Here is a 21,639-nt window from a genome sequence, read left to right on the forward strand (position 1 = left end):
TTTAATGAGCAAAACGGTTTCGAGAAAAACAAGCCCGATGCCAGGAGTTGGGATGAGATTGGATCGTCAATTTGTTTTCCCTTTCCCCGTTGGCCACCGGCACTGACTGGCGGTACAGGAAAGCCAGTCCGTTTTGGGGAGATTTTTTTTCGAATTTGCTTTTTTTTCTTTCTCTCTGATCCAATACTCCAACAACGCGATGATCGGTTGGTAGTTTGAGTAAATTTTGGACTGTTTTTTTTCTCCTTTTGCGCAGCAATCCTTAACGTTTCATTGCACTCGGAGGGAAAATGTACAATGTGATGCGCATATGAGTTTTTTTTGTGGTTTTCGAGGTTTTTTTTCTACCTTCGTCCGTGTTCGTGTTTTCAACTGCAAACCTCAATGTGGATAGATTTTTTTTTGTGTGGAGCACAAATTCGGAACAAATTGTTTAATTAAAAAAAAAAACTAAAAGCATCAGAAAATAATAGATTAGCGGGAAATGAATCAAATTGATCTGAACCAACTTCTCGTACTTTGTTTTACTGAAAATTTCACTCCTAGCTATTATTATTCCTAGCTTTTGGTGTGGGGTTAAGTTAAATCATGCATGTTTCATATGATATTAAGTAAAACGTAACCTTTCACTTAAAGTGAATATCCATTAATATAATTATGCAATCTTATAACTAAACCAATCGGCATCATAAACCGTAACATTATGAAACCGTCGACCAATGTATCAAAATACGGTAATAAAGGTCAAGTTCAGTTGCTCTTTAATACGTTTAACAGTATGTGGCAGAATGCACTAGAAAAGTAGGAACACTTTCGCTGCCACGATCGGTCTTATCGGTTCGGCACGCGTATCGTATCGAGTGCTGCCCGTCATCCATTAACTCCCGCACCATGCCAATACTTAACATCCCGATCACATTCGAAATTGCCCGGGTACCAACGAACCGTGCAGGGCGAGTGTCACGTCGAACGAATTTGTCGCACCGAAACTGAACACAATCAGCGCGCTCACTTTCAGGGCTTTCGGCTACGGAGGGTAATCATCGCACGCACACGACGCAATCGAACCTGACCGAATAAGTGAGTAATTTATTTCAATTTCACTCCACCACCAAGCGGGGTCGTACTGTTTCATGCGGCTTCATTTAAATCCTGCACTCCTGGCTCGGTACGCTTGGTGGGGTGATAAGAGACGGATGATCTCCAAATGCCCCCACTGTCACTAAACACAAGCATCCTATTGCGATGCACAACCAATAGTCCACCCTTTTTAACTCCCTTGTGCACGTAAAGGTGTACACGCATATGCAAAGCACAAAAATCGCACCAGCCGTTTATTTTCGATATAAAAGCAAATTGCTTCGAACGAATTTCAGTCATTGTCAGTGCAGGATTTTTTCGCACCGAGTGACGGATAAAGCTCAACCGTGTTTCGCGCGTTCGTACTGGTGCGTGTGCGATTAAGAGCCCCCAAAAAACCGACCGGGTCAGTGCGAAAATATTCGAAACATTGTGACGATTCAGCTAAAAGTTTCTCTCCGCGGGTGGAACGAAAAACAAAAAAAGACAAATTTGTAAAACGATGAAATCCTTCCTGGTGAGTTTTGTTGATGTTTGCTTCCGGCACGTCCGTTATTCCTGCTTTCCCGTTACGGTGTGTTGCCGTTGGTCGTCATATGAAAGGGATTTGATTTCCGTGTGCCATATAATACTCAACCGGTTTACCGTACTCTGAATGCGTACAGAACTCCAGTTTCGTTCCTTTCATGGCTTAATTTTCGTCCGCTTTCTCGAAGCATCATCAACTCGTTATGTGTAGGATCAAGTTTCCACAGCACACCAATAGAACTGCCCTTGCGAATGGCACGAAGAACGCACTCAGAAATAAAAGAATAGAACATTAACAAACACAACAAGCGTGAAACCAAACCGTGCCATTAATAAATTAGAGTAACCAAAAGTGAAAAATTGACAGCGGTACGAGGCTTAACAATATTCCTTTACCGGCAAAAGAAACACAAAAACAGTGAAATATTGACGAAACAAGTTCCGGAACACCCGCGGAATGCTTGCCAGTGCAGTTCCGTGGCGTTTGTATTGATCATTTTATTATTTTGTTTTGTGCAGTTATGGCCACCATACTCGCGTGTGTGGTGTTTTCAATGGGTTTTTGCAGCGGTGGTTTAATCTTTTTTAACACTTATTTAACTTCTGTTCTTATTTTCTGATATATGTTTCCATTGCAAGCTTTAAATAATGTTAGCAAACTTTTTTTTTACTACAATACATACAGAAAATATAGTCGGTTGGAAACGAAAATGAAGTACTAACTCTACTACGATACGATAAACTCTGGCAAGCAGAAATCCTTCCATATCATGAATGCAAATGCGCGTTGAAAATCGCTACAACGACTAATCATATTCACTGCCGGAGCATAAATTCCCCGTCTTTTTTTACAGACCATGAAATTTTACGACCTAAAAGGATTATTTTTTGCTCAAAACAAAATTAATAGAGATTTTATATTGCACGATATCGAGTGCCCGGCAACATTCCGAGTCTTGGATGCAAAAATACTAAAAAAACTGCCCTCAATCAAGCAGAAACGTATTTGATGACGGTAATATCAATTAAATTAATGGTTGTAAAACTAGCATGAAACCGATCGAATCGAGCATATTTTTTGAAAAAAATGAATCGCTATTTTTACTGCTCAGCAACATGTATTGCCAGCATCATTACGGTATTGCAACTTTTAGGCGCCATCTCGCTTGAAAAGCGATGATACGATGATAAAATCAACTTTACCAACACACACAAAAAAAATGGAAACTTGGTCTGAGGGAAAAAAGTGACACATATGCACTTCATACGAAAGGGAATAAATATTTTAAACCCGGCGTTTATTTCATCTGTTCTGTGTCCAAAAAGAGAATCGTGATTATATACATTAAAAGTACCGCAATTAATGTACTTTTCTGTACCGCGAAGAAATAACACAGCTCCGTAGATGCTCCGATCGCATGCGTAGGGGAAACCCACTAAAAACGAGTAAACAAACAAACAAACAAACGGAAAACGAAATAATAAAATCGAAACCAAAGCTAGAAAAACAATCAACAAACGGATAGCACACAGAATCAATTTCTAATTCTGTTTGCACCGGTTTCGCAACCCCTCCGATGACACATCGATCGAATCGTCAGCCAAATGTTCACGGTGTTTGGTCATTTAGAGTGAGGCTTTTCGTTCCCCTTTCTTTCAACACCCTTGCTTCTTTCTGTTCCACAAAAGCAGCCAAAACCACGCAACGGTTGGGAATCTCTCGTGTTTATCGAAAAACATCAGCACAGCGGAACATGATACTTCGAGCCGCAGTTCAGATATGTGAATATGTGCGGATAAAAAGGATATCAGCATGATGCGTTTTGATGAGAAAACTCGTCCGCCCGTCGATGGAGAACGAAAATAGTGGCCACATACACACCGCTACAGGGAACAGTAGATACAGCAGAAGGGCGCATTTGTCAGACGCTGGACGACACGCTGCGATCCAATCGTACCGAAATGGAAATCGCTTCGGAAAAGCACACCCGGGCCAGTACGGGCAGAGGGTTTGGGTAATCTTTTAAATCGGATCATTTTCATATAGATGAGTAACGGGCTGTCGCCGCTGACGTCATCGTCATTTGCGGTTGCATGCGGATCATGCTCCCGGGGAAAGGAGGATGAGTTCGACGGAGCTGCCTGCAGACACGGTGATTGATGTACTAACCCATCTCCGGTTCGATCTTTGGTTCGATGCGCTCGCCCCCAAAAGCATGCCACTTTTCCGAACGCACGACCAAGCGCAACGTACGCCGTGTGGTAGCGTTCAACCGCTATAGTCAATGCTTTTTGTATGTAAATATTATTGCCATGATGTGTGAATAAAATGCACATACCCGGCGGCACGAACAACACTAGCTCGAGAGTTCGGTGGTAGTTGTTTGGCTGCATATTTTTGGCGACCAAATTTAGTCACCGGCCGGGCCTCCCCTTCCGCAAACTGGTACAGAACTGGCACTGTTTTCCATAAGCTGGCAAACCATACTACAGGCTGCATGCAAACGGGCCATTATAAGAGAGCATTGCACCGAGAAGAGACAGTTTTCCGGTTTCTTGTCTCACTGTGTCCATTACTTATCGATTCAAAAGACATTTCGGTGCCACCAACGAAAGCTGCGTTTCTTCAACTGTCAAGCCACATTCGGTGGGGCGGCATTTACAAATGGCTGTGAGATGGCAAAAAAAGAAGCGCCGGAAACCCATAGCCCGTCGTAAGGCGCTTCAAGATGAATAAATCATGCAATCGGAAATCCATTTGTGGTTCCGCCAAACCATATGTTTTATATGAATCTTCACGACGTGTTTCGGTTCCTCGTGTGTATCGCATCCCGTGGTGGTGGTCTCTGGTTTAAAGCGTTGAAACGATGCGATAAAAACTATTGATAAAAGAGAGTTGCAGTTAAAGATAAAGAAGCTTTTTCTTATTTTAAAATAATATTACAAGCTTACTTACTCACAGAACAAAAGATCGGTTCAGAGAGACATAAAACTTTGATCCACTTGCAGCGGTGTGTTCTTTGGTAACGCAAGAAGGTAACTTATAGTAATTCAAATGATAAGCAAAATAATTAGCGAAATTCGTTCAACGCCCCTTGGAAGCATGTTATTAATTACGTTAGAAAAGTGTTTTCGGTAATCGAATGCACTAATAGTTTGCGCACTCATTAGTGGATGCTCTTGATTGTGGTAGTGATAATCGTCTGTCGGCTCAATTACAAACACGCTGCAATTGACTGCACATTTACATCGTTAGTAAATGCAAAGTGAAGCACTTTCACACCGACACCGACGGGCCAAACTCGAAGCGATCGAAACCATTCTTATCAACCGCCGAGCGCGCTTCCGTTTGACTCATCAACTTTTGATTGCAACCGCAATCAGGACGCGAAGCAAACGATGGAACTAACATTGTGTAACATAAATGCAAAGAAAAAAAGCTATTGAAGCAAAAGTTCACTTTCTTGTGCGAAATCCTGCCCTTGTAGCGCAACTGTTTTCGTTGGGTACGTTTTTTTTTCTTTGCGCTGGGTTTAGGTATTTCTCAAGCACACAAAAAAATCTCTATCATCATTTGACTTTGGTGACATTTTGCATTTCTTTTTTTTAGTCGATATGTATAAAACACATACACACAAAAAAAATGGTCATCTAAGCACATTTTGATATCGATGCGTTCCCGACCAGTAAGGGTTCACAGACTTGAAGCGCTTTTTTCAATCATCATTAAATGTAGCTCAGCAAAACTTGATTAAAACGATCGACCCGATACGAAGGGTCGTCTCGTGTCATCTTGTTTTACTGTAACGATTTCAACGATCCCATCGACGGAACGGAATTTTGCAGAGAAAGTAGCGCAGTGAGTGAGAGATCCTAAGTCAACAACACGTTCTCACTGTTCGCGAGATCTCGGGCGCCGGTAATATCGATATTTCCGGTACAGGAACTAACCCACCCAAAGCACTAAGGTGAACCATAAAAATCTGCCAAAGCAAAACGAAACAAAACGACACATTCAGCGTTACAGTGTCATACGAGTTTCGCGTAACATACCGCCCTTGGCACGGTCAGCCCTGCATTGCGCAGAGTGGATTGTGGGGCCGCTGCCAGCATTGTAAGCGCCCGTGGTAGGATACAAATGTCCAATGTTTGTCACCGACAGTGGCGGAAGGACAATTATAAGCACACGGCTCGGTAACCAATTCAACCAAGCGTGACACAAACGACGGGCGATGTTTGGTCGAGCCTGAGATGTCATTAAAATTTCACGCCTTCACACATTTTGACCACCAGTGGACATCCCTGCTGCGAAGCATTTTTCTACCAAAAAACTGGGAGGACAGCAAACCAAAAAAAAACTACAAATGGGAATGTGTAAAAAAAGAGAGAAAAGCTCCAGCTCAGCTCAGATGCAATAGACCGGACGAAAGTGACATGATTGTGGTCAGCTCGTTCCACACCACTTGAAAGCACCGGGGGAAGCCCTGGAGAAGATTGTATAAATAAAACGGTTGAGCGCTTGGCGATTATTTAGCTGTTTGCGTGTTGGTGCTGAGCCGGTACACCGAAATTTGTACACCGTATCGGAGGGTGTATGTACACGAATCAAGAAGAATCAATAGCACAAATTAAACCAAGCGGTTGATCTAGCTTATAGCGCACACCAATCCAGATCGGGACAGTGAAGCCGTACGCTTGTGAGGATTGTTCGCACCATCGTAAGGTGGAAAGTTCGAAACAAACCACCGCTATCATCGGCAAGCGAAGATGAAACGAACCAACCTGCAATGTACTGACTGAAACCTGCCGGTGTTCGAAAGTGTTGGAACTGTTTACTACATATTTATTTCACCTCGACCACACTGCTGCTTATTGCGCTGGGAAACTTTGCACAAGAAAAGTACTCCACACTTTTATTGTTGACGGTGTGCCCGGTGGCTTCTCAGGTTTTTCTTACAACCTTTTGCCAAGCACTCGGAGACTTGGTCTTGGGGTATTAATTTTGCTCCCTTTGCTCTTCTTGTGTTTACACGCCGCTAGTAGCCAAGATCTTGATCCTTGCATTACACTTTTGCCTCCGATCACCGGCAACCTGGTGTAGAAAAAGTTTTTTCCACGAATTTTCTCCCTCATCTTCATTTTCATCTCTTGCCATTTGTCTTGCCAGCCGGGCCGTGCTTGTGCTGGCGCTCGAACCTGTCCGTCTCAGTGCCAGTGCACGTGCCACTCCTTCTTTTGCCATTTCCTTCCTTTCTCCCCAACTAGCAGACAATGAAAGACACCCATTTCGCGGTGATATGGCACGGGTAATAAATTTCATTTTGGAAAACCATTTTTCCAACCATTCAAGTTTACCTCCTCGCACTCACACAATCTTTCCCTGTATTCACGCTCACTGTAACGTCCTTCTGATTCTTGTCACGGAAGATGCGACACACGAAACGGGGAAACCACGTTGGGGGGTGTGTAGTGGTGGGCAAGCCAATCAATTGGACCTGCCGGAGAGTTTGGCGGATTAACGCGCCCGTTCCGGAAACGCCGAAGACGCAAGCCCACCAAAAACCCACGGCACACACTACTAGCACCCTCCGGTTGTGCTCCTATCAATCGTGCCGGAAAGAAACCCATTTTTCTTATCCACCGACATTTAAATAAATATCGACATACAACAGGGCGAACGATTTACCGGTAGGACTCGGTAGAAGACGCAATGGTTGGAAAAACGATCACGAAAAAATTTGCACCGAGGGCGGATGCAAACTTCCGGTGATTTTTCTTATTCCCGTCCACCACCTGAAGTGAAGGAAACCGTTGCCTCTTCTTCTCGTTCCCAGGACACTGTGCATTATCTAGCTTTCTATTCTTTTTTATATTATTTTTTCCTTTCTATTTCAAACAAACCCAAAGCGAAGAGCGGCCGGTTTTCCAGAAAGCTTTTTGAGCACCGGAGCGAAATTTCCTGTGGACCACACCATCTCCCTCCCATGGGACGCATCATTTCAATTGAAGGGATTGATCTTCTCCGAACTGTTCTGCAAGATTGTTCCATGAATTTTATTTTCTTCTCCCACTGTTCCTCAATCCATGCCAAGCGTTTTAGCTCCTTATCCCCAAAAGTCACTCGAATTGAAAGTGACAATTTTGTTACATTCCCTGATTAGTCGAGGCACGAAAGGATGTTAGCAAACAAAACCGGATTGAACATTCAAATCCAAAACACGGTTAAGGTGCCTGGAGGGATTAGAAAAACCTAGCCCTACCTGAAACATTGGATCGATAAATGTGTGTTGATGCCTCACTGTTTCGTTTCGATCGTTTCCATTCGACCGCATCAAGGTTCACAATCCATTCAGTTCGTTTTCCAAGAATTGATGGTAAGCATTATTTACGTCACCTTTATCTACATAATGATTTTTTTTACCCCTCATTGATGTTTCAATTTTAATTATGCTAAAATGTTCGTTATTACATTTTTATATTCACAATCGCAGCGATTATTTAACGATAAGAATGTATTTCTGTGTGGTTAGTTTTTCACAACTGTCCACTGACACTGAGAGTTTTGAGTTTATCAGTACATACTAAACCACCTGTTGAATGTCTACTTGTGTAATAGTATAATGAATATATTAGGGGCTATTCCTTCAGTAGGATTTTTGTGTAAACAACAAAACACAAAGAACAATTATAATAAAAGCGATAATAATTATGGTTTACTGCCTAAAATATTATATGTATCACCAATTTGGGTTATCAAAAGCTGTTTCTTATTCATATTTCGGTTAGTTAGCTAATGTGGATGCAATTTTAAATCCACCAACATGGATGTGAAACGCGCCACACCAATATTCTTCGCGTATTAACGCCGCACGAATAAATTAATCCGACACGTTGGCGGAACCATAACGAAGGTAGCGTAATATCTAGGACACCTCAATGCCACCCTTGTCGTCCAGAAATAAACAGAAAAAAGTATCGTGTGCCGTGTACCGTGCATTTCAAAACAGGCACAAACAGTGGTTGGACAGAGTTGCAATAATGCGAAACGATTTTACAATGCGTTTTTGTCATACGGAAAATCCCAAACCCTGCGGTCAAACCCAAGAGAGCGGGAAGTGAAAACAAACCAAACAAGGGTTCCATCCGGTGGTCCGCTGGCGAAATGCATTTGACGCAACGTGTTACGCCTTTGCCCGTGGACGCTGTGCATTAATTGGGTGCGCTTATCGATGCCACACAGTGTCGGCTCTGCGAAGCGATGGTGTCCGATGATAGGGACAGTGACTTTACCGTGCCATAACATCTACGGTGCGTTCCATGCGATTGTTGCCGTGGCTGACAATAAGCCGTCACACGATGCGCTGATAGTCGTAGACGCGGAAGCTTTCCTGTGGTTTTGTGCACCACGGACGACGGTACCGTGTTCAATTCGCTAAAATCAAAACCCAGTCGCCCATAGTTGACAACAAACAACAGAGCAAAAATTTCGATGAGATTATTCACGAACGAAATTTTTCGACTTCCACGTAATACCATTTTCCGACCAGATTTTGGGACGAAAGGTACGAGGCTTCCGCGACAACATCCTCCTAGCCATGGGTTGGTACTGTTTCCTCACCACCCAAAAACCAACCCTGACAGGTGTTTTAATGTACGGGAAACTGTATAAAATTCATTGGCATCACATGCATCCTTGGTCAAACGCTGTTGGATAAACGAAAGCTACGTGAAGGATGCTGGTTTAGTAAGGGTGCGATAGAAACTCCAATTTAGGTTGATGCACACATTTATCTACCTTAGGCCGGATCTATACGATTTCGTTCCCGATAAAAGCTTCCCTTGACGCATGTACGTTTAAATATTAGTTTATTTTATCACTTGGTGTGTGACAACCAGGGACATGCAATTCTTCCAATAGATTGAATTATAATATAATCAACACGTTTCAAAGCACCCCATAAACAATCGCAAAATTTGTAGTAAAATTGCATTTTAAAATCATTTTGCAAATAAAATGTTGCACCACTTCGGATAACAAAAGCGGGTGTATTAAAAACTGATAAATTTATTTTGATTAAATTGTTTTTTTTTGATTCTACCTTTTCTATTCTAATATTTTGTTTCAGATTTTGTTTGCCTGCATAGTATGCACGTTGGCTCGTCCCGAACCAGAACCACCCCGTGCACGCATTGTTGTGCCGGCGAAACAACAGCAATTACCCCAATATGAATATGGAGCTCCGAAACCTGAATATGGTCCACCAGCGGAGGAGTACGGTCCACCACCGCCTACCGTGTATGGTCCACCGGCCCGCGAATATGGCCCACCACCCAAACTGATCACCAAGAACGTCTACGTACATGTACCACCCGAGGAACCGACCGAGATCATAAAAAGTCCCGTCCTAGAGGCACCCATTGCCAAGAAACATTACAAAATCATCTTCATCAAGGCACCAGCACCACCGGCACCGATCAAGCAGGTGATTCCACCGCAACCACAGGACGAACATAAGACCCTCGTCTACGTGCTGGTCAAGAAGCCGGAGGATCAAGTGCCAGTGGAAATACCGGTGCCAGAAACGACCGAGCCTAACAAACCCGAGGTGTACTTCATCAAGTACAAGGAGGGCGAAAAAGAACCCCACAAACAGTACGGTCCACCAGCTCCTGCCTATGGTCCACCGTCCGGTCCGGCGCGGTATCAACAGTTCTAGGACCCAACCACCGTTCTAGAGACCGTTCCCACAGTGCCTCAGAATTTCGCAATGCGAAGTGGAAGTTGTTATCGTTGTTATAGCATTTATGTGTTAAGTTTTTAAATGTTTGCAAACGGTGTTGTTGTTTCATCCGATTGAAAAGACTATCCGGTCTTCTCATGTCATCATCGTTAGGAATCGAAGGAAATCCATCATCCTATTCAAAGCTATCCAAATGCGAAAAGATTAATGCCTTCATTTTTCACTAGAAATCTCACAAGAAAGCAACAGTGAGAATGTGAGATTCCATCGATTGAAATAAATTCCAATCTCGTCTTAAATAAATGTTATTTCAATCACACGTACACATCTTCTCTATCTCTATCTATCTCTATCTTCTCGTACATGCAGTTCTTTTTATCATTTGCTCTTCTGCTATCTCTGTTCATCCGAGACTTCATCCGGTACGGTGCGTTGTGATGCATTTGTGTCGAAAGTGGCAATTCGTATGAAGGCTCGAACATATGTGTCTCCTTTTCCGACACAAACTCAAACTTCTCCTTCAGCATCAACCAGGCTATTATCTGATGGTCTTAGTACTCACCACAGCGCTACTAAACACTATCAGGATCTAGATTTATGCTGTTAATAGAAAAACAAGCAGCATAATGGAGAAACTGAAAAGGAGCTTCTATGTAAATATTGAACTTCTATCTATTTGAAATCTCGTTCGGGGATGGTTTGTCATATGTTAAAATTTCAACACACCTGAATAAATGGTACCTATGTACCCATTCACACCGCTTGTCCATTTGTAAAACAGAAGTATATGTTGTGTATGAATCGTACAATAGAAGCTGAACAGTCGGGCATGAGAGGCAAAGTAGATACACAAACAGATTCAATAGATAAGACGAGAATGCGAGTGGGACAGAACACACACGACAGCGGGAGTTTTGTTGGTGTAAGGACACAAATAAGCAAGCATTAGACCTTCAGTATATTGGAGGAAATAGAATTACGAGGAACGATTTGTTGAGTGCAAATAGAGCTTAATAGGATTTTTCTGCTTCAATTTCTTTTACGCTTATGCTGATTCCACCTGTAGGATAGTAAATGATTTTGGGACGATCTGTTCATCTTTGCCACCTTCTGCTGCTGGCAATCCCATCTAACCTATTACAAACACCGCTGTATGTAAAAAGATTACACATGCGTGCTGAATAGTAATGGAAAGTGTGCAATGTAAATTGTCGAAAGAAGGTTATGTTTACTTTTTGCCTCTTCGATCCTTGCAATCATTTTATGGTACGTGTTCCGGAGGAACTCGGTAGATTATGGGATTTTTTAAAGAGTCCGTGTCTTGTACAAATATCATTCTTAGGCAAAAAAAACATTACAAGCTACATCGAATAAACCCAAAAAGGGACACATAAACGTTTTGTTATATTTTAATTTTCCTGTGAGCTGCAGCTTTTGCCAAAACAGCCCAAATAGTAATGCCAAAAATAGCTATTAGGTGACCATAATTATGCTTTGTGTTGTGGATATTGTTAGCGATCACTGAAGTAAATAAATACACACAGAGTTGTATTCCATGAAATAAGGAAATTGGATTAGAGCAAATCAATCGAATGCGTTATGAGGCAAGTCTAACATACCGTTTTCAAGCTCAAGCAGAAATTATCTGTTTGCTTTTATTAATTGCATTTCATTTCAAAATAAAATACCACCTTTAGTTAATGTTGTTATTGTAAATTAAATATACTAATGTATAGTTTAACTATGTAATTTGTAACACGTTTCTCGTCGTTTATGTGTAGAATATGCAGATAGACAAATACTTTTGTATTCATTATGGGTTCGTGCTTTTGGGGCACGGACCAATCTTTTCTCTCTCTTGTTGGCTTTTAACGACCTCTAAGCTCACGCCGACCATTTCTGGCTTACTAGACTTATTTTTACCACGTAGCCGGATAGTCAGTCCTTGCTCGGGGGGGATGGTCCAAATAGGATTTGATCCCCGGTTCTGCCGTGGGATACGGTGCCGTTTATCACATACACCACCTTTTAAAGGGCAATCTTTTTTATAAGGAACGACCTGTCCGCATTGCTAAAGGCCAATTTTTTAAAGATGGTAAATAATGTGCCATAAACCTGTTTTAATTTCTTTTGAAGGAACATGAAGTTAATTGTATACTTTGGCGTCGGTAAAGTTATTTACGGCGCATTGATTGGCAAGTTATCGCACAATGCTTTTTGCCATTTCGATTCCAACCGAAGTAAAACTTTCACGGTTTGTTTCGCGTTGAAATCGCGTCAAGATCGTCTCTAAAATGAACCAAAATCAATCAACTAAAATGATATTAAGCTATGTTATTAATAGACCTTGCATAAATAAACCTAGCGCGCCTTTCTTTGGCGCTAAATGAATAACCGAGTTCGCCCAAGTGGAAGGATCCTAAATACCCGTAAATGTGGTTGAATCTTGCAGTACTTACCGTCATGCTGTTCAGTAAAAACGTTATCGTGGCTCCGGGCTTCGATGGTGGGGTAGAACAGTTGGCTCGTAATATATCACCAGGGTCGTATTTGGTGTGTTCCGTCCACAACGTTGGTGGTGAGTGAGGTAATTCTGAAAAGGGAAGCATCATGGTGCCAAACAAAAAAAAATAAAAGGGAACGTCAAAACCTAGCCAAAGAACACTTTACTATGGTACTATGGAATAGTAATGTATGAACGCCGTAACCCGTAGCAACGGGAGTTTATTTTCGGTGCATAACAAACTGCTGGGCCGCTTGTAGTAGGCAATGGCGCAAGTGCGTGGAAGAAAATACAAAAGAATTGTTTGCTTACACCGTTTGTCGTGAGTCGGTGGTTGAGGTTGTTGGTGATTCAGTGCTGTTTGCTATCGTACATCCAAAATGGTGCTTCTTCAAGAAATCTACTGCCCGGAACAGATTGTAATACCAGAAAATTTCCATATTACTCTCAAGCAATATGCCAAAGGTTTGCTAGCTAGTGTTGATTTTATCGCGCACACACACACGAAGAAACGAACGAACGTACAGTTACATATTTTTGTCTTTTTGTGTTCCTCTAGCGGTCATTCGAACGCAGCCATTTGATTTATTACGATGGTCCGCCGCATATTTCCGATGTTTGGCACTCAGTGTACAGCCTCCGGTAAAATCGCGTTACGAACCACCCGAACGCCGGGGTATGCTTAGCAGCGAAATTGTTCGAGTACTAATTGATCAGGTAAATATCGATTTTAAACAACCTAGCTTGAATTGAAAATGAAGAATAATGTTTGAGCATAAATTATGCGCTATTGCCCATGGGATATTCTGGTTACAATTCCGTAGAGAGTGTCTCAGAACAAGTTGCCGAGTTTTTGTATATGATTAACGTTGTTTGCATTTCATCGAGTAATTTATTACTCGTCCCATCTTTATCAATCTTAACAACTTGTCGCAAACTGGCTTCTAATCGAAGATACACGTCGTCCTATCAACGAATTAATCTGTTTCCTTTACTGTGCACTCTTCTGGTTTTATACTTGACTAGTTAATAGGCCCGGTTACATGCCTACAAAACAGATCTACGTAATGCCGAGGTATGTTCTATGGAGTTTTCGTCATATCTAGTAGAAGTTTTTTTTATCATGCTGAAAATGTTCTGATATAATTACGGCTTACGTTGGCGATACTACGGTACTTACAGTGAAATCCAGCCTAACAGACTGAATATGCCAATTTGCTTCGAACATCAGGTGAATTTCATCTGTTACAACCAAAAGGAAAAATATCCTGTAAAACAATTTTTCATCAAATCGAATGATTCGTTACCCTTCACGCGAACTCCTAATATCCGATATGAGAATAATTCGTTCGTTTTGAGGATTTCAAAGTTGGTCAAGGCCAATGTCAGCCCGGCCATCGTGGCTTTTAATTGCTTCTTTTCAACCATCTAAAATTTCCAATTTACTGTCTTGACTCCGTCAGAATTTCTTTACAATAGTTCTGTTACAATCGCCAAAATAGGGAAAATCCAAACATTGAAGATGTTGATGGAGGGCTTAGAAAATTCCGTTTAAGACGCACTTCGGGTTTTTTTCGTCTTGGTTTCATGATGTGCCATTGTAAGATCGACCACGGAAAAGAAATATTTTCGAATAGAAATATTTTTATATTAAGTAAATTGAAAAATCTTACCGACAGCAAATAAGATTAGTTTAGCGCAGTATATTAATGGATGTTTTCACTGTTTTTCAAAATTTACAGTGGTCAATATACGGTACGGTGGCCCGGGCAATATTATCACCATCTTCACCAGCTATTCCTTTTCTCCTGGATGGGTATCACCATTTACTCTCCTTCTTTTTTGAATTTGCTACAACTTGAAGAGGTCTTGGCCAGTCATTGCTAACTTTCCTTGGCTTTATTAACCCGTAGCGAGACAGTCTGTCCTGCGTACGTAAGTTTAGCCCGGAAGGGATTTGATCGCCCGTTTTGTGGTGTACAAACCCGCGCCGCTACCATTCAGCAATTCCCGCTCAGCAATTAAAAATGACAAATCTTCGTTGAATTGCTTTAAACTAATATTCTGCTGTTAAAATGTAGTTAATTTTGCTTTCTTGAATTTTTGCTTATTTTCACTTGGCCAACACTCTCTGAAAATCGTACCACTTGTACCATTTATTGAGCCAGCCTACTATGAAATATTTAACATCGTCCTACCGTAAAATATCCTTTTGTATAATACATTTAAATTTCGATATGTTGAACAACAACAATCAAAAAACGATACCGATCTAGTGAACATACAGGGTTTGTTGATTGAGCTTTCATATAGGGCAAATTAAAGTTTTACTACAATGACTTGGAAAAGCAGCTATGCCAACACTGCAGTAACGCTGCGTTACTGCACGAGTAGAATTTATATAGCGATTAATGTATCGTCTTCCCAATGTACTTTACCTTAGCAACGTAATGCACACTACGTTAGTGTCGTATACACAGTGTCATACTAAGCTATAAATTAAATGCATGATTAACTTTTTATGCACTCACCCTGAGTATATCTTCAAGAAGGTTTTTTACACTCCGTTCATTCTCTCTAGCTGCATGTGTCCAACCATTTGAGACAGCACTTTTGTGGCACTTGTGTTTTTAAACCGCAAAAACTGGTACTACTACAAATTCATTACATTTCTGCTACAACGATTTACATTGCACACTTGGTCCTGTGCTCAAGGACGTAGAGTATTGTGCAAACAAAATGCAAAACTGGACCGCCTTTCCTTGTTTCTACCGCTTATCTTCCATTCGCAAACCATAACCATTCCCAACTCGGCTATTTGTAGTTTCTATCATCTTAGACTAGATTCTCACATTATTCTCTCTTTTTTTCTCATTCCCTTCCATGCTCTACATTTCTGCTTCTATTTGCTGTGGTTCCCTTTCGTTCGTTCTGAAATACTGTGGACTAATGTTTGCCCATCGCCCCGATCCCACTTTATGGAGAAATTCTGGCAGCTTGGTAAAGGTTATTACGTGCACAAGAGGATCCTTTTGGAGAAGTGGGAAGGTTTATGTCTTCCGGAAGTAAGAAACGTTGTTTTATTGGTCATTTTGTAAGCTCCAGAAACAACAATGAATCACACACATTCACAAATACACGTGCGCTGTGTATTCATTGTTTATAAACATGGTTCTTATATTAGCATGTAGAACACCCATTTGGCTGTGGTTGTGTTGTATGGCATTTTCTCTAACTGTTCTTTTTGCAACTAACACAATCTATTCGTATATCTCCCCTGGGTCTCAACTCTCCCACTCATGGGTATCATTCGACCTTACCCAAAAACACATCGAGGAAGGAAGACTTATTGAATGTTTTGTCACTGCTTCGGATGTTGAACTGGTCCCAGTTACACTGGCTGAAGACTGTCGCCGTTTTCATTGGTCAACTGTGTAAAGTAAGTAGCGGTCGGTGGTAATGATGGTGGTGATACGGCCATGACGATCCCTTAATGGTACCGAAGACACTCAATTATCTACGCTCAACCATGGGCGAGTGTGTTACCATTTCACACGGATAGTTCCCTTCGTGTGTAGTGCTAAAGATTCGCATCCTTCTCACACACTAATCCCCAGGACTTTGCGAGAACCGCAGAAATGATCTGTGAAATGTTAACCGAGGACCCGGAGGGAGGCGCTGCGTCGATACCATACTGGATGTTCCGAGAGTGTTTTCTTGCTGTGGCCGATTTGGATTGCGGCTCCGCTCAAAAGTTTGTGAACGGCAGGAAAGTTCTGTAAGTTATGTTGCCACTGCAGTGACAAGAGCAGTAGTTTGCTGGATCGCTTATAACATTGGTTGACTCCAGTGGAACTGATATAACAACAAAAAATCCCATTCACTCATCGTCCTATGTATGAACGTTTACACGCAAAGCGATGAGGATACCGGTGCTTTGGAGGAGGAACAGATGCCGCCCACCCTACCGAAAGTTTTGTCAACAATTTCATTTAAAAATGCCATTATTGACAAGTACCGTTCCACGCTAGAGGTGAGTGGTTCGTAGTCATTCCTGACCTATTCTTGTTTTTTTTGTTATTGGTTTAACTTTTCGATTGCAGCATGAACCCGAGCAGCAGTATTCTGCGCTTTCGCACAACATCAACATTGGCGACAACGATCAACTTTCGGAACCGTCGGCCATACCCTCGAGGCTTGAATCTGATTTTAAGTTTTTCGGCGACGACACCGATGCACGTGCGGTTCTCCGTCGGGCACCGGACTTTGACAGTGTGATAGTCTTGCTGAGACGGCTTCGTGGAGATGGGGTCACATCGATGGTCAGCGAGAGCAATCTGTCGAAGGCAGCTTTGGAACGAACGCAAGAACGTTCCAAACAAATCGAGGAACTGAAAGTTACCATCAGCGAAGAGGAGTACGCCAAGCTAAAGGAACAGGAACGCCAGGAGCTGCTAAAGGAAATGGGACCACCGTGGTTATTGTTGTACCTGTTTTCACAAGACTGCTCCCGCACGAAATCGTTCAATTACGTCGAACAAAGCTCAACCTCTATCTCTGACGATTCCGTATCGGCATACTCAATGGAGAACATTTACGAGGACACACTGGAATTAGATCCTAGTGCCACTTTCATGCAGCGTCGTAAATCTAGCTTCTCACTGCCGGTAACACTTCGGGCAAGGATGAGCGTTAGTTCTCATTCGGCTGCCTTCATTACGAATGAAATCCTCTCGAAGGTTGTCTGCACCATCGACCAGGCCATCCTTGATGGCGAGTGTGAGCTTTCGGTTGGCTCGATAGCAAATTTTCTTGAACAAAAATCTAATTCCAGCGAAGAATTTCTTTCGCCCACCGATCACGAGAAACTTCAATCGTTCCTAAAGGAAGCGGAAAGCCGTGAACTGGAGGTGAAAGATATTAATGAGCTGTACAACTTTTTCGTAAGCGAAAGCTTCAAGCACGCCTTGCAGAGCAATGAGAATGAACCGCACCAGAAAGAGATATTCAGCATCTTCGGAGAAAGTGGTATCGAAGTAGATGCGAATCTGTTAGAGGCTAAAATTTCGGACAACATGATACTGGGCTTGGTAGCACCACCACCAGTCCAAGAGCCTTCAGAAGATGCAAACGATCAACCTGAGACTGCGGAGCCTAGCGCAATATTACTGACGCCCTCAATGGATACTCTCGGTCCTACTGCCTGCGAAGGCACTACGCAAACTGATCCGATCGAAATAGCATGTGTGCAGCGTAAAATACCGCTTGTCCCAACTGAAGATCAACGCATTTCGTACAAATGCAAAATATCTGCCATACCAGGCATCGGCAGCCCGTTGGGTGAGAGTGTACGTGATGCATTTCTTGCATATCTTGCACAACGATCCGTAGAACAACAAGGATTAATCTATCCACGCAATTTCCGTGAGGCTCGTTGTCCGCGAATTGATTAATTTTTACCGATCAGATCAAGCGACAAATTGAAATGAATGGAAATGATAATGTTTTTTACTCCACATTGCTACCGCGAGGAATATTCATCATGGCACCACAACCATTAATCGACGACCGTATATCATAAGATGCCGTTGTTCCAGCAGCGATTGATGTGATTTTGTTCTGCATTAAAACGTTCACAGCCCTCCATGCCACATGCTCCAAATCTCATATACGAAATCATCACAGAATCCACTGAAAATGTCTTTTGCCTTTATCAACAAATCATTTACGCAGCACAATACATAACTCATTTATCACATCATTTTTCACGTGTAGATGACATTTACCATTTCACATCCTACTCGCCGTTCCGTGATGGTCCACTCACTTATCAATTTGGAATGAGAATTACTTTACGCATACGTTTCCTCTCATAGTCAAAATCATCAACCACGCCATTTCATTTGCTACCAAATTTTGAGCGGCTTCAGTCGTAATGCTCTATCAAGGAACACATTTCGCCAGCGGGTTCGGTAGAATTGAGTTTCTGTTTGTTTGCCAGCTTACCAAATTGTTTGTCAGTTTGTTTGCATTGCTATAGCTGCAACCAGTTGTTCCTCGAAACAACATTTGCGTTCATTTCACCCCGCCGATCGTACCAGCTTTCACAATTTTGCGAATGAACAAGCAAACGAAACCGAAGACGACAAATAACACACGCATGTTGATGTGTGTCCCATCGAATTTTGCGCCAACCAAAAAAACAAAACACAAGACTGATGCGGGTCACTCGGGAAGGACGAAAATACAATGCAGGTTGTGCAGCGATGGTTTAAAACAAAAATCCCACAGTTAAAAACGGATAGCAGCTACCGAGCAATTGCATTGTATGAACTCTAGGGAAACATAGAGAAAAAAGTTTAATGATGTTGTCGGGAAATGCATAGCATGATTTAAAATTCTCTACCACCGGACGGAAGTCAGCTGCTGTAATGCTGTCATTTCCGTAACCACCAGTGGGGCAGCCATGTACTATAGTTTTGGACTGGCTTGGGTCAATTGTTTGTGTTTTCCTGTACCACATTTCCAGTGCAAAATGCAACGTAATTGAATGAAAGTTTTTGTGAGCATTCAACATAATACGCTAGCACCAACCAACGAAACGCACAAAAGCACATTTGAGATATGATAGCTTCGAGACACAATGAAAAACAAATTATTATCACGGTCTTGCCGTATGAGCAAAAAGCAGATAAAGGAGATGAACTTATGAAAAAAACGTAATAAGTGCAAATGAAATACCACTGACTGAAACGTTTGGAGTTTGCAGGAAATAGGAAATCGAAAAATGTTCCAATGTGAATGCACCAAACCATATTGTCTATGTGACCACTAATACAGGGATATTCAAACAGGGAAAAATGAATTGATAGGTACAAAACTTACATGTATGTTCTCACTGTTAGGTTTTATTTGCACTATACTTTCTGTAAAGCACATCAAACTGATGGTTCAAAACAAAGAAATATAGTTCTCGATCCGGCTGCGCTGGTTTTGTGCAATACATTCAGCAATCCAAACAATATTACGGAACTCTTGCTCTTTTAGCCTTAGGTACGAATAAAACACACCGAAATGAAATTGCTGCATAAAACTGCGCACGTGCAATTTGGCTTCATGTACGAAAAACTTTTCCTCTAGCGACCGTCCATCCGGATGATTGGACTCTTCGAACAGAGCGCCATATTCCGGGTAACGCAAAGCAACCGATCGTACTTGCTCGTAGTCAGACGCACGTCCCAGCGCTAACAAACCGTCCGGGAACAAATGACCGCAGCTTGGATATAGACGAACATAATCCTCCTTGGATAGGGAAGTACCGAGAGCATTGATCGTTATGTTGATCGCACGACGATCCGCCTCAAACGCTAATAGTTCACACATCACATCGGCCGTTGTTCCGCCTACCTGCTTGCAGAAATCGTAGAATGCCTCTAGGTATTCTTTGTGGAGCGCGTTGCGCATAATTTCAATATTTAATTCATCCATATCCTGGCCGGACATGCAGTTCTCGAAGAACGGGGCTAGCGGAGTATCGATCAGGATCGCATTATACAGATCGGCTGGAGCCAAAGCCATGTTGATGGCCTCCATCTGTTCAAACCGACCAAGCGGATTACACTTTGCCAGCAGATCCGGAACTGGACGCTCATGCAACGTTCCCGTAATGAGCAAGACTGTGTTATCGATCATATAGCTGTACGTGATAAAGTCCAGGAATCCTGCCAAAGGCTGAACGGCTTGGTTGCGTAGGTGGCTGAATTCAATCAAAAGTGTTTCACGCAGTCTTTCATCTATTGTTGACACGGTAAGTGGGGAAGTTTCGTTAGCAAGGAATGGACCATAATCTGTACTTTGCAGTTGCAGTTTCAAATCATCGAGTGTTTCACACTGCACTAAATTCAAATAATCAGACTGCTTCAAGATGCTTGATTTGAAACCACGGCATAGACCTTCCAAGTATCCGCTGTCGATGTTGAACAGAAATCCGGCCATATTAAGCTGGTGGCGTATTCTTACGGGCGCCGGATTATACAGTGTTCTGTTTTAACGAAGGACCTATCCAAAACTACATGATTTGGATTATATGCGTTGTATTGCAGTAATTCAAGACCTGCTTTGTTTACATTCCGCTCTGTGGTTCCAATCCTTAATTCAATTCACGAATGATATACCTAGTTTTCGCGGTTTTGGGCCAATACTTTGGTTGACGAATATAAAAATTTACGTACGCCCCAGATCAAACCCCACTGAGTAATATTTCCAGAAATCGCATAAAAACACTGCACATTTCAGTTTAAACTCCACGAAATACGAAACGGCCGACCGAAAAACTTAAGTTTGATGTGTATAAAAAACTCTTTTCACAGTAAACTTTACGTTTCATTAACATCTGAACTAAACATGCAGAACAAAACAAAAAGTAAACAGATAATTTCAATTGACAGACGGGACGCAGCAATTGGGCGAAGTCCTCTATAAACCTCGCTAAAGATATTTTCACAACAAGAATTTGAGCACTATGGCTGCGGCCGGATGGCTCAAAAACGGTTGCGGACGGAATATAAATGACAATTGAAAAAATGGCGCGAATTAAGTGTCACATTGTTTTTGCAACAGTAAACGAAATTACTCAAGACATCTTTAAATTAAAGCTTTGCTAATATATTAGGGATTGTGATATTATAACACTCGCTTCCTCTAACATTCTCTTTAATTGTCCCGCCTCGTTTTATTTAAAATAGTTATGATAACGTTTCTTCGTCTTTTGTGGCACTACAACTTCAA

General features: G+C 42.0%; 4 protein-coding genes across 8 annotated transcripts in view; 2 read left to right on the forward strand and 2 right to left on the reverse strand.

Moving 5' to 3' along the window:
- The window catches only part of LOC125760686 (uncharacterized), a 111,772-nt gene that overhangs the window by 51,993 nt on the left and 38,140 nt on the right, over positions 1 to 21,639 (reverse strand). For all 5 annotated transcript variants that reach the window (XM_049421059.1, XM_049421058.1, XM_049421057.1 and 2 more), the window contains one exon: positions 12,809 to 12,942. In XM_049421059.1, coding sequence (XP_049277016.1) covers positions 12,809 to 12,942 — 134 coding nt within the window. The remainder of the gene's footprint in view (positions 1 to 12,808; positions 12,943 to 21,639) is intronic.
- Positions 570 to 10,670, forward strand: LOC125760694 (uncharacterized). Its single transcript, XM_049421068.1, has 2 exons — positions 570 to 1,597; positions 9,735 to 10,670. Exons 1-2 carry the CDS (start codon positions 1,583 to 1,585, stop codon positions 10,323 to 10,325), a joined length of 606 nt encoding a protein of 201 aa, XP_049277025.1. The 5' UTR covers positions 570 to 1,582; the 3' UTR covers positions 10,326 to 10,670.
- On the forward strand, positions 12,968 to 19,876 carry LOC125760671 (uncharacterized). The gene is made up of 7 exons (XM_049421036.1): positions 12,968 to 13,317; positions 13,412 to 13,569; positions 15,849 to 15,917; positions 16,193 to 16,291; positions 16,470 to 16,630; positions 16,771 to 16,885; positions 16,956 to 19,876. The coding sequence occupies exons 1-7, from the start codon at positions 13,233 to 13,235 to the stop codon at positions 18,303 to 18,305; spliced, it is 2,037 nt and encodes a 678-aa protein (XP_049276993.1). The 5' UTR covers positions 12,968 to 13,232; the 3' UTR covers positions 18,306 to 19,876.
- LOC125760689 (V-type proton ATPase subunit d-like) lies at positions 19,741 to 21,312 on the reverse strand. Its single transcript, XM_049421061.1, has one exon. The coding sequence runs from the start codon at positions 20,845 to 20,847 to the stop codon at positions 19,804 to 19,806; it is 1,044 nt and encodes a 347-aa protein (XP_049277018.1). The 5' UTR covers positions 20,848 to 21,312; the 3' UTR covers positions 19,741 to 19,803.

The sequence above is a fragment of the Anopheles funestus genome, chromosome 2RL, assembly GCF_943734845.2.
Source record: "Anopheles funestus chromosome 2RL, idAnoFuneDA-416_04, whole genome shotgun sequence".
NCBI lineage: Eukaryota > Metazoa > Arthropoda > Insecta > Diptera > Culicidae > Anopheles > Anopheles funestus.